This window comes from Halyomorpha halys, unplaced genomic scaffold (genome assembly GCF_000696795.3).
Source record: "Halyomorpha halys isolate HHAL.00 unplaced genomic scaffold, Hhal_1.1 Scaffold152.1, whole genome shotgun sequence".
Classification (NCBI taxonomy): Eukaryota; Metazoa; Arthropoda; class Insecta; order Hemiptera; family Pentatomidae; genus Halyomorpha; species Halyomorpha halys.
In genome coordinates, this window is record NW_027109315.1 from 145,375 (window position 1) to 160,448 (window position 15,074).

The 15,074-nt window shown below is 27.7% G+C and overlaps 2 protein-coding genes across 6 annotated transcripts in view; both read right to left on the bottom strand.

Moving 5' to 3' along the window:
* Nucleotides 1–847: 847 nt before the first annotated feature.
* Nucleotides 848–11,617, bottom strand: LOC106678655 (uncharacterized). 5 transcript variants are annotated; one of them, XR_001342799.2, is made up of 7 exons: nucleotides 10,341–10,511; nucleotides 6,955–7,112; nucleotides 6,730–6,870; nucleotides 4,176–4,259; nucleotides 2,713–2,862; nucleotides 1,943–2,091; nucleotides 848–1,025 (listed from the first exon to the last, which is right to left on the bottom strand). XR_001342799.2 is itself a non-coding variant. In XM_014417333.2 (7 exons), exons 3-7 carry the CDS (start codon nucleotides 7,105–7,107, stop codon nucleotides 900–902), a joined length of 654 nt encoding a protein of 217 aa, XP_014272819.1. In that variant the 5' UTR covers nucleotides 7,108–7,112; nucleotides 10,184–10,253; nucleotides 10,341–10,510; the 3' UTR covers nucleotides 848–899. The 5 variants fall into 5 exon arrangements, 3 of the variants coding, with proteins under 3 accessions (XP_014272819.1, XP_014272820.1, XP_014272817.1); XR_001342800.2 differs by having other exon boundaries at nucleotides 1,943–2,120; XM_014417333.2 differs by lacking the exon at nucleotides 1,943–2,091 and adding an exon at nucleotides 10,184–10,253 and having other exon boundaries at nucleotides 10,341–10,510.
* The window catches only part of GlyRS (glycine--tRNA ligase), a 16,242-nt gene continuing 12,566 nt past the window's right edge, over nucleotides 11,399–15,074 (bottom strand). Inside the window, exons 9-15 of the mRNA XM_014417328.3 lie at nucleotides 14,262–14,388; nucleotides 13,288–13,414; nucleotides 12,838–13,033; nucleotides 12,671–12,764; nucleotides 12,238–12,297; nucleotides 11,821–11,945; nucleotides 11,399–11,619 (exon numbers count right to left, since the gene is read on the bottom strand). Of these exons, the coding sequence (XP_014272814.1) occupies nucleotides 11,506–11,619; nucleotides 11,821–11,945; nucleotides 12,238–12,297; nucleotides 12,671–12,764; nucleotides 12,838–13,033; nucleotides 13,288–13,414; nucleotides 14,262–14,388 (843 nt within the window). The 3' untranslated portion in view covers nucleotides 11,399–11,505. The remainder of the gene's footprint in view (nucleotides 11,620–11,820; nucleotides 11,946–12,237; nucleotides 12,298–12,670; nucleotides 12,765–12,837; nucleotides 13,034–13,287; nucleotides 13,415–14,261; nucleotides 14,389–15,074) is intronic.

The window sequence follows — 15,074 nt, forward strand, 5'->3', positions numbered from 1 at the left end:
CAAGGATTGTACCATTTGAAAAGTATATTTTAAATTAGAACAAAATAAGTTTAACATCTATAAAAGAGCTCCCACTTAAGAGTTAGCACTACGAACACAAATGTGATGTAACGAGGAGAAACAAATTCTTTTCATATCTAAAACTACTGTTAAATAATTAAATACAAAATTAAATCACATAATGGGGATGTGTTCCTATTTGAAATAAAATAAAGGGTCAAATCCCTAATAGAGTGAGATTGAAACGCTTGGCAAATATATTCCTTATCAAATTATGTGATAAATGATTCATATCAGAAAAGTCTAAAGGAGGTGGGCTGACAAAATTTTTTAGGAAAGACGGAATCAGTGGAAATTATAGGTATGCATCAAAAATAACTACAAATATATATATTTATATAATCATATGTATTATAATTATAAATATATATAATAGATCTACTAATTTTAGTGATAATTACATGTTAAACCTTAAGAAACGTATCTTCAGATCTCATGAATATTTTTTATTATTAATTCTAATTGAGTTAATTTATTTATATTTTGTAATGTTTAGATAATTGGAGGTTGTATTGACTTTAATTAGTAGTAAATGATCTAACTCTTCTTGTACATTTTGTTGTCTATGTTATGTATTTTTCCCTATGATTAAAGCAGGCATCAAACTAAAGACTGTTTTTTTTTTTTTACTTCTCTTTGTTTTTCACAAAAACTTTAGATGTTATTGAGATAATCAACACTTCATCATCCACACATTATGTGTGTGAAACAGGCATGGATAAATTTAATGCAGGTGGAGCCATTGTTTAAAGGTTTAATTTTAATTATTTATGGTTAGAGTTATGGATCCATGAATAAGTGAAATTTATTGAGTTACATTGCTGCTGAAGACGGCACATTTAACCATCTGATTCATAGCAAATTTCATTCTTTGGAATTCCAAATTGATTTATTATAAGTGCTTCTAAGTATGATCTGCTTGAACTCTTCAAGTCGACAAGACCTTCAAACGACATTATAAGACTCTGGAAAAAAGTTTTATTTTTGTTATGTAAGTAGTTATAAATGTTGTTTTTTTTACCCCATATATCCCTCCTACGAAATACTTTGAATATTGTGAGATTTACACATTTACCACAATTGACCAGGGAAATGTGTATGTTGGAGGCTGTTATAAAAAACTAAATCCAAGAAAGAACTAATATAATTGGAAAAAGGCTAAGTATAACTAAAATTATAATAATAATCATTTTCTGCCCAAGTAAAGCTACCGAAAGTTATGTGATTACCTCCCCCCCCTTATATGTATGATTTCCTCTTACTATGTATTTTATATGTAGGTTAGTAAAACTGACTATTGTCATAAACATGGAAACACAAAAACATTTATTTATGTTTTTTTTCATTACTACATTATCTTGTATGACTTTATATGTTTATTTTAATTTTTCTAAAATCTTTTCCTTCCCAATGCTATATTACACATTTCTATTTCTGGAAATTTGGTATCAACTTGAGAAAATATTTCTGTATTTTAAAAAATAAGGGTTGCATAGAGCTCAATTTGGTTTCAAATTATAGTAAATTTTATCAACTTTCAAAAAAATACAGTAAACTATTCTGTTAGGTGCATGGTTTTGGATTTAGTCAGTAAGAATTGATAAAATTGCATTGGTGTCGTTTTTAATCCAAAATATTGTTATACATGTAGTTTCTTCAAAAACAAACTTAATCAGGTAAAGTAATTTTTTCTTATATTATTTAAGTTGAAATAACTAAAATTTGACATTTAGGACACAAGGACAAAATTTGTGTAATTAGTGCCGAAAGATAAATCTTAAGGTTAAAAATCATTACAAAATGTTTTTTTAATTTAAATTAATCATTTAATATATTAGAAAATAAAAATAACAAATATCTGGTGTGTCCAAACCTGTCTTACCATTTATTCCCAAGGCCAATACGAAAATTGTTTACTGTATTTTCCAAAATTTGGTTGGTCTGATTAAATAATTTTCTTTTCCTTTTAAGTTAAGCTTTTTAGGTAATTTAATTATCTTTTAAATGAGTGTCTTGAATGTTCTGGGAGACCTTTAGTATTATATTATATTATAGATGTACTACAAAAATTAAAAATATTAATAATAAAAAATAGGTTCAAAATACAAGAAACACGCGCAAAATACTTCTAAAAAACATGGCTACTAAGGTCATATCTTAGCTAATATAGGTCCACTTTTGATGATTTTCATTTTGTATTTTAGATGATTTAATAAACTTTAAAATGACCGTTCTATAATTTAATAAAATGTTTACCTAATTAAAGTACCAACAAATTTTTTGTAACTTTGTGTTCTACCTTTTATTGGAGATTTATTTAATAGCTCTAATGAAAAGTGCTATTAAGCCTATAGAGATATTAACCTTTCTCCAAAATCAGAGCCGTTTTGGTGCTTAAGTCTACAGAAAAACTAGTTTTTGGCTATTCTGCTCTGAGTGACTGATTTGGTACTCTAGCATCAAGAGCCGAAGTTTAAAACATAAAAGAGCAACAAATTTGTTCCAACTGTTCAAGAGTTAATATTTAATTTTTTTTCTCATCAATTAATTTGATCACTACAAAAAAAGTGGCTTTAATTTCATCACCTAGGTTTAACCCAATACAATTGTTATTTCTAATTATATTTTTTAAAGTTACAGCATGGTACTTACGTTAACTTTATCAACATATCCCAAAACATACGATAAATCACGTAACAACCAATGATCGCCATATGTCATGAATAATAATATTTGTTTTGCATCTTCTGGTAAAGGTATTTCTTTCCGAGATCCCTTAATATCTTCTGATGGTAACAAGAGCTTAAAATTATAAAACAACTATTTTATACATAGAATAATCATTAGTAGCAATAAACTCTAAATTTTTATTAATAATTTCTTTGCTAATTTTTTCTATCCTCAAAAAAAAAGCACATAGAATCAGAAATTAATTTTCATTCATATTGATAAATGAGAGGAACGTAAGTATTAGTTCCAAAAGTATTAGAAAATCAATTTATTTTTATAATTATATCTAATTTTATTTAAAAGAAATAAAAACCATGAGGCTCAATAATTTTTGAAAGGGGCTAGGTTTATGATATCAGTTTTCAAAATTATGATATAAAGCCGTCAGCTATAATTTAATTTATCATGGCCTTAATTTCAGTTTTCTGTACAGTTCAGTTAATTATTTCTTTAAATAGCTACTCATTATGATTAGATACAGCACAGTGTGTTATACAGCTCTTTAATAGCTTTGTAAAAAGTTCTCAAATATTTTGGGTAATAAGAGTTGTCTCTCCAGATTCTTCCAGTGATGCTACTTATATCACACAGCCTATGTAAATTAATATTTGCGAAGATATAAGCATGCTGCTCTGACAAAAAAATACACACAATTCCTAAATTAATGTCCTTGTCTTGTATTCCTCTTAATCTATTCTCCTATAACATTTTCTGTAACCTTAGATCTGTAGTGCCAGTTGTCATTCTGATGTCTTTTCTTTCCAATCTCTAAGACAGAGAGCAGACCTCATTACTTAGGCATAGTGAAGCCACATTCTGAGATTTTAGTATTTATAAAATGGAGAGGAAAGTTCTGATTGTACTTTTCATTTCTAATTTTTCTCATTTAGTTTATCTAAAATCTATCAATTTGCAGGAACATAGTTCTATCTTTTTGATCAAGTATTTTTTTCAGTTTACAATCAAGTAATTTGCCTTAACTTAAAAACTGGTTTATTTTGTTTCTATTATCAGAAAGATTCATTAGATGCTTCATAATTTGAATTTATTAAAAGAAACAAGGCATATACAGGTTCCTTATCTATATCTCTTATAAGATTTATAAGAGGGATTATAAGTCAAATTTCTGTTCCTTTAATATTTTTAATAATTCCCAATACAAACCAGCTGTCAGTTAATTATTAACTAAGATTTATTACTAATTTTTTTTCTACTTAAGTTTATTCATGTTTTATGCAAAAGTAATTTACCAGTTATTATAATAAGTAAATAAGTTAATTATGAACAATAATTGATAGTCTAAAAAATGGTTGAAATAAATTATAAACAAATTGGATACATCCTTATGGCTTAACTTTGATACTGTATATATTAATAAAACTTACTTGTCCTAAAATACAAAATATTATTGCCTGTTCTTTTGTTACTGAATCAACTTTATACCGAAGCCATTTTCTTTCATCTTCCAACTAAAAAAGAGGTATGTAGTGAATCAAAAGGGATCTACAAATCAGTTTTTTTTAGTATATTAATTATAAGGTGTCAGAGAACTTACATTTTCAGAAGTAACACTTTGGAAAGATAGTTTATAGGTATTACATCAATTATTAATATTTTGTTTATTCATTATATCATATTAATTTTTTGTATGAGTTGAGTTTCTTCAGTAAAAACACAAATATCCTTTAATCCTTATGTCTCAACTTTGTTTATTTTTCTCTGTTCTGACCATTATTCCTAAAATATTCATATTATTTACTTACAATTCACTCAACATGGACCGCTGTATTTCTACTAATATACCCAATAACTGATTTGTCCAAGTTATTAAAATTTGTTTTTCCTATTGCAGGCTAAATGCCCAAGTCAATTACCTTTAAAACAAATATATTCATCAATTAATATCATACAGTGTTTCTTTTAGTAGTTTTCTAAAATAGTTATCTACTTAAAAATATTTATATTTTTATTGCATCAATATTAAATAATTAACAATTTTTTTATTTACACAAATACACAGTATTATCGTAAAACCTACCTTCACCTGGTTAGGACTCTGTATAATTAAAAAAATATTAAAAGAAACTGTGATATCAATTGATAAATATATTTGTTTTAAAGATATTTCACTTGAGAAATTAGCCTTCAATAAGAAAAAGAAATTTTAATAACTTTGACAAATCAATTGTTAGGTATGCTAGTAGAAATATAGTGTTAAGATTTGAGTGAATTGAAAGTAAATAATATGAATAATTTATGCGTCTCCTAGATAATGGGCTGAAACTTTGGAAAAAAAAAAATAAACAAAATTGAGCAACAAGGATCAAAGTATATTTGTGCATTCATTTTTTTTAACAATTAACAAAACGTTTTGCTATCATTATATAGTTGGTGCTTATCAGCTATGGGTGGGAGTAAATTATATTTTCTTTTTCTAACTGGTGAAGCCGTTATTAATGTAATATGTGTTATGATCGACATTTAGTTTTAAATGGAAGTTTGTAGTTTGGTTACTATTGAGCCTGCTTCTGCCAAAAGATCAAGAGAGTCCTTTTCTCTTAAAGGTTATTAGCGTTGTCAATACAAATATTAGTCAATACTCACTGAAGTATTTTTGAAGGCACTAACTCACAAAACAATGGTGGGAAATTCAAAAAATACTTATACTATTATTATTGCTTAAATTAGATCATCAACTTTGTCTCAATCTACAAGGTTCAACAGGTCTAATTACATCAGTAGCTTTGTGATTTTAATTTGAATCAACTCCTTCCGTTGGAACTTGTTTAGTAAACTAATATCTTTTTTTTTATTCTTTAAGATAGTTTAAATGAACTAATCATAAAGATTGAGCAGTTTGAACATGCAAGTAAATTGATTGTATCACCATTTATTAAACTGAAAAACAAATGTGTTCTTTGCATTTGGAGATTTACTTTATTTAACTTCACTATTGTCATTCTGGTTCTCTTTAATTGAACAGTTAATCTCAATTCATAGTCATTAAATTGACAATATTGTGAAATGTTCATCATTACTTATTTATTACCTCTTCACTTATCCTAAAAGTAAAATTTTAGATACTAGAATGGTATCACAACAAATTCAGTGCCGTAATTTTTTTGACGTAGGATGAATAATTTAGCTGATATTTGCAATATAAATTGTCTTCTACGCTGGTCCACTGAATAGTACCCCCACGACAATTTGGATATTGAAGAATATTAATGGTTCAATTCAACAGCAAGATCCAAGTCTGAGAGAGATTAGAATAAAATAAAGTTTAACTAATTAAAAGAAAGGTCCTTAAGTCAGATGTATTTTAATAAGTGCTACAAACTACAGTCAGCAGGGGGAATGAAAAGCCTGAAATTGAGGCAATGTGTACATTGTGCAATTCTTTTGCCTAATATTACTGTTTTTGACAAATGAAATGTGTAAACTGTAGTGGTATAGTTTAAGATGTATAATGATGCGTTGAATCTTGAAGTACTGTGATGGTTATTTTTTGGACTGCATTGTTCGTATACAGTCGGGCATAGATTTAATTTAATCCGGAGTTCTGATGCACATCCATGTAGGTTTTTCAAACCTAACTTAAATTAAAAAAAAAATTAAAGCCCTTTGTTTTTTTAATGTTTGTAAGAACCCATATGTGAGAAAATCTGCCACCTTTAAGTTCTTAATTTGGTTTATTTATGAGGAACAATTGTTTCTCTGTGGCATAAAAGTAATTAGGCTAGATATTTTAGGATTCGGTTTTATCTGTCATTGATGAAACCATAATCTGATATTAGAAAATTATCTTTGTAAGCTATGGGAGGTATTGTTGGTTCTTTTGAGAAAAAAAAAATCCATGGCTTTGGAAAGAGATAACACCTAACCAAATCAGTCAACATATTGAGGTCCATGTTAGTATATATTCTTCATCGCTCTTACATATTTTTTTCTTAAGTCTGATACCGATTTATTTTGGTTTTCTTCATCAGATTCAGAGTTGGAACGTTTTAGTTGAGAATCATTGGAAAAGTAAGAACCAAAAATTGTTGTGGTAGAAGCTGTGTCAAAATGATCTTGTTCCTAAAAACAAAATTATAATTATAGTCTAAAAAACATTAACTAAGCATTTCTGGAGTGAAATAATTTTTTGGAAAACTTAATTACTTCTAAATTTAAATCCTGTTGAATTGAATCATCAACCTTCAAGCTCATAAAACGATTAAGCAATGGATCAGCTGCAGGTGGCCCTTCAATCAGCAGAATTTGTTTTTTCTCATTTTTGTTAATATCATTGTTATTTGCTGTGTCCATCAACATTTTTCCTGAATGAAGAATATTGTATTTTCATGATGTATTAGTTTTTACAGAGAAAAATTTTAAAATTAATTAATTTTGAGATATTATTCAACAAATGGAGCAGAGAAATAATACAGTATATTTTTTTTATATCAGAGGGAGTTTAAAGATTTTACAGTAAACCCTAACACTGTATTTCTGACTTTTTTAAAAATTTTACTATTTTCACTGTTCTTATAGTTTACACAGTTTCCTCTCATAAACACATCCATAGGAGTGTGTACAATTTTAGTCAAATCACTAAAAAACCCTAATAAGTTAACTTATCTGCACATACATAGATCAATGAACCACTGGAGGTTTGGTTTTCTTTAGGACCAGAGGAAAAACTGTTGTAATCTAAAGTGATGATATTAAAAGCCACCGTTCCGTGTATAATTACTGACTTTATGTCTCTGTTGTGGTATTTTGGGTACTGAACAGCCTTTGCTCTGGGCCCATTTTAATGTTATTTAATACAAAATTTATTATTAACACATTAATAATTGTAACAATGGTTAAAGACATGAAGAATCTAAATAAATAATAAGAAGTTAAAGATTAAAAAAATAAATATTATGTTGAGAGGGATTGAGGAAAGGAGGAGGAAGACTATTGGAAGATAATAGTGTGATTAAAATCATCCTCAGCACTATAGTGATAATATAAAAACTCAAAATGAAAGTAGAAACGTTTGTAGTTTGATAGTTATTTAGGCACTCAACTGAAACAGATTAGGATGGTTAGAGATAAATTAAATAAAACAAATATAAAATAATTCTATTTGTCATAAGTAATAATAAAATCAAGTAAATTTTATGAAGCACTATTACTTTGAAGTAATAATATTACTTTAAACAAGAACAAAAGAAATATGTGCGAGACTCTTATCCATTTGAAGTAAAAGGTTCTAGCATTTGTTAGCAATTTTATTTCATGATCAGGAAATAGAATTTGGTTTAGGGAAAACTGCCTTAATTAAATGAAATATCTCTTTTATTTAATAAGTTTTTAATTTATTAACAAGGGTGTTTCACTTTTTGTTTGATTCAGCCCAATTTGTACTACCATGCCTAAAGGAGTTTTATTTAAAAAATGAGAAAGAGATTTAGAAAAATTTTGATTAGTTAGTTAATTTCTCTATTGAAATGTGCAATTTGATCATATCTGTGTAATTAATCAATGAGGGTACTATCCTATCAACCAAATGTTCTCCTGTAACCTATCCTATTATTATTATTATTATTATTACTGCATGGATCATAGCTGTCCACTTCTGCCGGCTTAGACCCTCAGAGGATCCTTTTCAGTTCAAATCAGGACCTAAATTCCCATTAATATGGATCACTTTATAGTTTCGAATTATAACTGGCAACAACAGAACAACAGGATAGATTGATAGATACCTGAATGCTATCAATGAATTATTGGAGTTGGAAACTAAAGTTTCATATTAATCCAAAACCTGGGCAATAAAACTATTTCCTTGAATCGACCCATGCTACTATTTTTGATGAATTTAATTTCTTATGTACTACAAGTTTGAGAAACAAATATTTAAACTAGTTGGTAAACGTAAATGTTTATAAGAAGGAGATAGTCAGGGGTGTCAAAAAGAAAAAAAAAATTGATTAACTATTTGTTTGCTTACAGTTCACCAAAATGACACAAAACAACTAAAAATATGTTGACAATATAAGATAATAAGATGACAATAAAGGTGTCTGAGGTGGGATTAAAAACTATGTAAAATATAAGTTAAAAATTATATATAAATGAAAAAAATTATGATTAATACAATGAGTATATATAAAAAATAAATAACAGAGTATTAGATTTAAAATGAACAGAAGAAATAAAAACACATAAAAATAGAAATGCAGATATAAAAGAAATAAAATAAACAAAATTGTACAAACTAAGAGATGGACAACTAAGGAAATAAGAGGAGAATAAATAAAGGTCAAGAAAGAATATATAAATAAAATAAAAAATATAAAAATAATAAAGAATAAATCAAACCATCCACCTGTTATTATGTTGAGAGACATAAACGAATGGCAAAGGAAGAAGTAGGATAGACAGAGTGAGGGAGATGACAGTTGAAACGGTTACATATAAGTGAAATACATGAAAAATATAAAAATTATAGTGAAGTATGATAATAATAACTATAATTATCATATAATATAGGAAACATAAATAGAAATTAAACAATAGAATATGTAATTAATTAAAAAAAAGAATACAGATAGATAATACAGTTAAGGTAATAAAATGAAGACAATATAGATACAATACATAATATGTAAAAAAAAAAAAAATTAAAACAATGGAAAAAATAAAGATATATATATAGTGAACAAAAAGAAAATATCAGAAAAAGATATGTTCTGAGAGGCGAGGGTGGGTTGTGGGATGTTATGGATAATTTGCATTGAGAAATACGGAATTTAGTGGTTCTTGGTTTCATCTAAAGAGGAAGAATTACAGTTTGGGGAGGAGCAAGGAATACAGTAGACAATGTTGGAGAGGAATAGGATTTTTACTGTTAGTAAGAAGGTAAAAGAGTTTATTTTGAGACTTGAGTCCAAGGCATAGAGAAGGAATGGTTGAACGTAAGAATTCCTGTGTGTTAGTAATTGTTTACTTATATTTACATAATTTTTAATCCCATTTTACTTGTTACCTTACATTGTCGAAATATTTTTAGTTGTTTTGTATCTTTTTTTTTTTCCTGACGAAACTCTACAAATGGGGTGAAATGTCAGCAAATAAATTGCTGATTACTATTTTTTGTTCCTTTTTGACCACACCCCTGACTACCTCCTTCATAAACAGTTATAGTCAATAATTTTTATATATAACATAAATGCTTATAATTAGACAGGAGTATTCACTTTTGATGCAAATTCTGAATTGTAATTAAAGAAAAATGAATTGAGTAAAATAATGAAACGGGATACTTAAAATTGTAATTTTTTTTTTTTTTTTATTACACAGTGACTTATAATGCCAAAAGAAAAATAAAGTAATTTAACTATTATTATTCACTTACTAATTTTGCAACAGTTTTACAGGATGTATTTTGCTCAATGAGTTGTAATTTATTTCATACCACTGAAGATCTGATAACATTGAACTTTAGTAGAACTACTTGATCAGAAATGTTTCCCACTAGATTATCATTTTTTAAACAATTCTTAAACACTTACATTTTTTGTCTTGAAGTTCAGTAGGATAAAGTGCAACTAAAATTTTCATCAAATCCCAGTATATTATAAAAAATGTGGAGTGATGCAAGGAATTAATTCTTGAAAAATGTATTATTGTAATAAAACTATTTGTTTCATAATATAAAACTACAACCAATATTTTAAAAATTGATAAACATATGTTAAATCACTTTAATGTAGACCAAACAAAAATATTGTTTTATTGAATGGATCACAAATTAAAAAAAAAAATGTTTTTCAACATATTTAATAAATTTTAAAGATACTCAAAGTATTAAAAAAAAAACTCCTAAATTAATAGAATGATAGTAAATAAGGGTATGTATAACTACAGTTAAAACAATATATACAAATATTTACTGCAAAACAACTTATCATTAGTACCACAGTTAAAAGAAAAAAAAATCTGGCCTAGATAGTTTGACTATACTTCATGGCAGCCCCACGGAATGAAAACTCACCTTCCCACTCAAATTAAAAGAGGTGGGTAATCTGTATGATAACTACCCCATACACCAGAAATGGCTGTTCGAACCTACAATTCAAATTTAGTACCCCAAAGAACACATAGAAAACATATTCATTGATAAAAAAAACCTTTAATATATTTTTTTCTTGAAAACATCTTTTTTGAGCTCATATTGTCTAAACTATTTTTATATTAGAGATTATCCAACCTATCGCATATATTAATATAATGTTGTCTACTTCAATTTTTTAAATAGAATTTTTTTTTTCAAAGAACGATTAGGTTTCTTTTTATCAGCAAAATATTGAAAAAATATCAAATTTTTCTCCTATTTTCATCGAGAAACAGGCAGCATGGGAGCTGGCAAGCCTAAAATTTGGATTCAGTATCCCTGTAGTATAAAAAACATTTAGTTGAGAACAAAATGTATGATTTTTTCCCATGAAAATATCCTCTTTAAACTTTAGATGAATCGGAACAATTGGATTCCAGTTATATCGAAATAGATAGCATAATGAACCATTTTATAAAGGATCAAAGATATGAAAAATAGGGTAAAGAAGCGAAATTTCAATTATAAATTACTTTTTATTCATAAATTATATGAAGTAAATTAATAAGGAATCTCTTAAAATAAAATTAAAAAAATAATAAAAGCATAAATAGAAACAAACACTAAGCATCTTTTGATGCTTCTTGTTGCTCAAACTTGGGATATATTTCTTCAGCTTGAGCCCAAGTCATTTTTCCACAGGATAGATTTTTCACAACAGTTGGAATTTCAGATATCTATGAAAAATAAAATAAATAAAAATGATAGTTTTCAAAATTCTTGCTATTGTTCATAGGGGTTAATACACTATATAATACTAAACTATCATGGATATCAAAACAGAACTTATGATTCACTTTCATATAAATTTATGAAAGAATATTTTATATTGATACAGAGATATTAAATCGAGTAGTTATTTTAACAATAAATTTTACCTTCAACCTGATTTGCTTCATAGAGTCACGTTCCCTCAAAGTAGCAGTGTCAGAAGTAATTGTATCGAAATCGACAGTTACACCATAAGGAACACCAACTTCATCAGTTCTAGCATAACGCCTACCTGGAATTATTATTTGCATAAATTCCATTAAAAATCAATAAATAACAAAATAGAACTCGTGAAAAAGTAAGGTCCATTACTGAATATTTCAAGCACTAAAAAAATGTAAGTATTTCTTTTGTTGTGTTTGTATTAGCAATAATAATTGAAAGAATAAGCTTTGATTTGAGGAATTTCTAGGAATTGCAGAGAAATATAACTTTGATTAAACAATCAGGAATGGGGCTCGCGCTATGATAATTAATAGTTCTTAAATAAACAAAATTCATCCACAAATGAATATGTTTTTTACCTATGGAACCGCTGGAATCATCAACACGATGGCTTACATCTTCACTCCTTAAACCAGTACCTGAACAAATAAATTAAATTATAATATTTATTAACAAAATTTTACAAATAGAATATATATATATCTTAAATCTTAAAATAGTTAATAATCCATATGAAAATAATTAAAGTGAATATATTATGTAAAATTAACATCACTGTAATACGAGTTGCTGAGAACCAGAATGGACCATCCTACATTCAGAATAATGAGTATAAAACTAAAACATTTTTAAAATCCATCCCTTGATGACATAAATGCTCGAAACTGTTCAAAAGCAGTTTGGTAAAAATTATAAGTTAAATTTGATTTTGAAAGTTCTATGTTAGGGTAATAAAATCCTTGTGATTATTGTTCGACATAAAGCAAATATAAATTTTAGACTATAACTCACAAATAACTTGGACAAAAGGCTGAAACTCTGCATTACCGCTCAATGGAAAAACACAACATTTTAAGGGAGCAATGGAAGCAGGGAATGAGAAATACTGAAAAAGAAAACAAAAAAAAAATTATAATGGTTCATTATTCATGAATTGCTTAATAACGAAATTGTATTACGTTTCTTTGTTGATCATTCTCTCTGCTCCTGAACGAATGTTCTAAAACAGAGTATAAAATTCTTCCAATTCCAAAAGCTGGTTCAATAACACCAGGAGTTATTTCTTCAACATGGACAGTTTTTTGTTCTCTTTTAACAACAACCATATCATTTGTTATTTTGCGACTTTGACCATCTATATTCAATTCAGAGGACCTGTAAATTATAAATACAATTTTTAATTTAAGGAATTAGCTTCATAGATCAACAGTTTAAATTTTGTAATGAGAAAATTTATGGCAGAGCTGAGGAATTTAGGATAAGAATGAATGATCCATAAATGACAACGATAAGAGACATTTTATAATTGTTAAGTATTTACTGCACTACTGAAGAAGTAAAAACGAAAATGCATTTAAAATTACATAAAGATACTTTGACGAACAATATATGGAAAAGAATATAATCACCCATTTTCTTGAAGTTCTTTCTCTAACGAATCAACGTCTTCTAAAGTAAGTTTTTCTAAATAATCAATTATCCCTTTAGCGTCTTTCTTAAATTCTTTACCAAGTACACCTTTGTTTGCTACGGCTCCTAAAACAAAAAAAAAATTAAAATACACACTTACAAAATAATTAATTTTTAATAGGGCTCCGTAGTATTGGATGAAGACCAAATGACAACAGATAATAAATTTTAATTTGTTTACAAGCGAGACCATCAGTTACTCAAATTGACCCTCTGTAAAAATTTGTAGTTTAAAAAATCCATTTAGTTTTTTCCTATGTAAGTCCCATGACTCTTCAGCCGTTTAGCATCTTATAGCTCAATATAATTCAGAATTATTCTTAAACAGTTTTTCTCATAGCATACAATAATTTCTAATGTCATATAAATTACAGCATACAACAATTTTATGAAAAACTCTTTATAAAAACTGAAATTGATTTTTTTTTTTTAGACTTTAAAAAGTTAAGGTCAGAAATAAAGGGAAGACTCAATATTAGATAAACAAGTCTCTACTTTCGAAATTCAACTTTCTGAAAGGTATTAAGATTTGGAATGAAACATTGTTGTCTGAAACATCCGTACAAGGACTCTGTAATTCATTCACAATTATATGCTTCCTTAAGTTTCTCCTGAGTGGTAATTTGTGTCCTAGGAGATCTCTATTAAATTAAGGGAAATCGGAATAGTCCATGCCAAAGTGGACAACAGAATGAATACAGGACAGTTGAAATAATAAGGTTATATTAACAAAATAAAATCGGAAAATATTCACCACATAAAAATATAGCACAATTACTAGCAAAATAACTAGTCAATACAAAAATTACCTAAATAATGACTATTAAATTAGAAATGATTACCGAACCTTAGAATGAATGGAGCGAATACACAAAGACAATAAAGTTGCTAAGAATACAATAAAAAGTATTACTTGTAACAAGAACTTGTTTAGGTTGAGAGAGCCTTTTTTCTGCAACAAGCCTGATTCCAGTTGCACGGGCATGCTGTGTTAAATCATATGCTGATCTATCCGCACAACCAACTATCTCTATCCACCCCTACAACAAATTCAAGAATTATTAATCACTTTTAACTTTTATTTGATAATATTATGAAATAAAAAACTACCTCACAATGGTAAGTGGCCAGTGTAATAAATCAAATAATTATTACAAATACGAGGAGAAGATGGTTGGGGGAGGGTGCAGTCAAATATAACACAAATAAGTTGAAGTAACTTATTTAATCGTGCCAACGTTTTGGCCAGAATTTCTAGCCTTCATCAGGGCTAATAACAGAACAAGATAACAACCAATGAATACAGAAAATATAAACAGAATGACATAAAGTAAATAATTGTACAGAATGGAATTAATTTCATTTACTTTTAGGCAGTCCAGGACTCCAATTGGAGTCTTGGCCGAAAAAAAAAAAAAAGTATTTACTTTGTGTCATTCTGTTTAAATTTTCTTTTTCATTTTCTGTCTTCATTGGTTGTTATCCTGTTCTTAGCCCTGATGAAGGCTAGAGATTCTGGCCGAAACATTGGCACAATTGAAGAAGTTACTTCAACTTATTTGTGTTTTATTTGACCGCACCCTCCAACCATCTTCTCTCATAGTATAGTCATCCACGGTCAACTGTATCTCATAATTATTACAAATAGTTCCTATTTGTGATTTAGCTGTAAGTTTGGTTGAAGTTGCACAGGATTAGATCCAAACATGCAATCAAATAGTTTGGC

Bases quoted from the DNA above. Each gene is read 5' to 3' on its own strand.
- LOC106678655 (XM_014417334.2), bottom strand. From the start codon at position 7,107: ATGTTGATGGACACAGCAAATAACAATGATATTAACAAAAATGAGAAA. The intron at 2,863-4,175 runs GTAAGTTTTATT...TATAATTTTAAG, and splicing joins TATTTTGTATTTTAGGACAA to CTCTTGTTACCATCAGAAGA. The intron at 1,026-2,712 runs GTAAGTACCATG...ACTTTTTTCCAG, and splicing joins GATATGTTGATAAAGTTAAC to AGTCTTATAATGTCGTTTGA.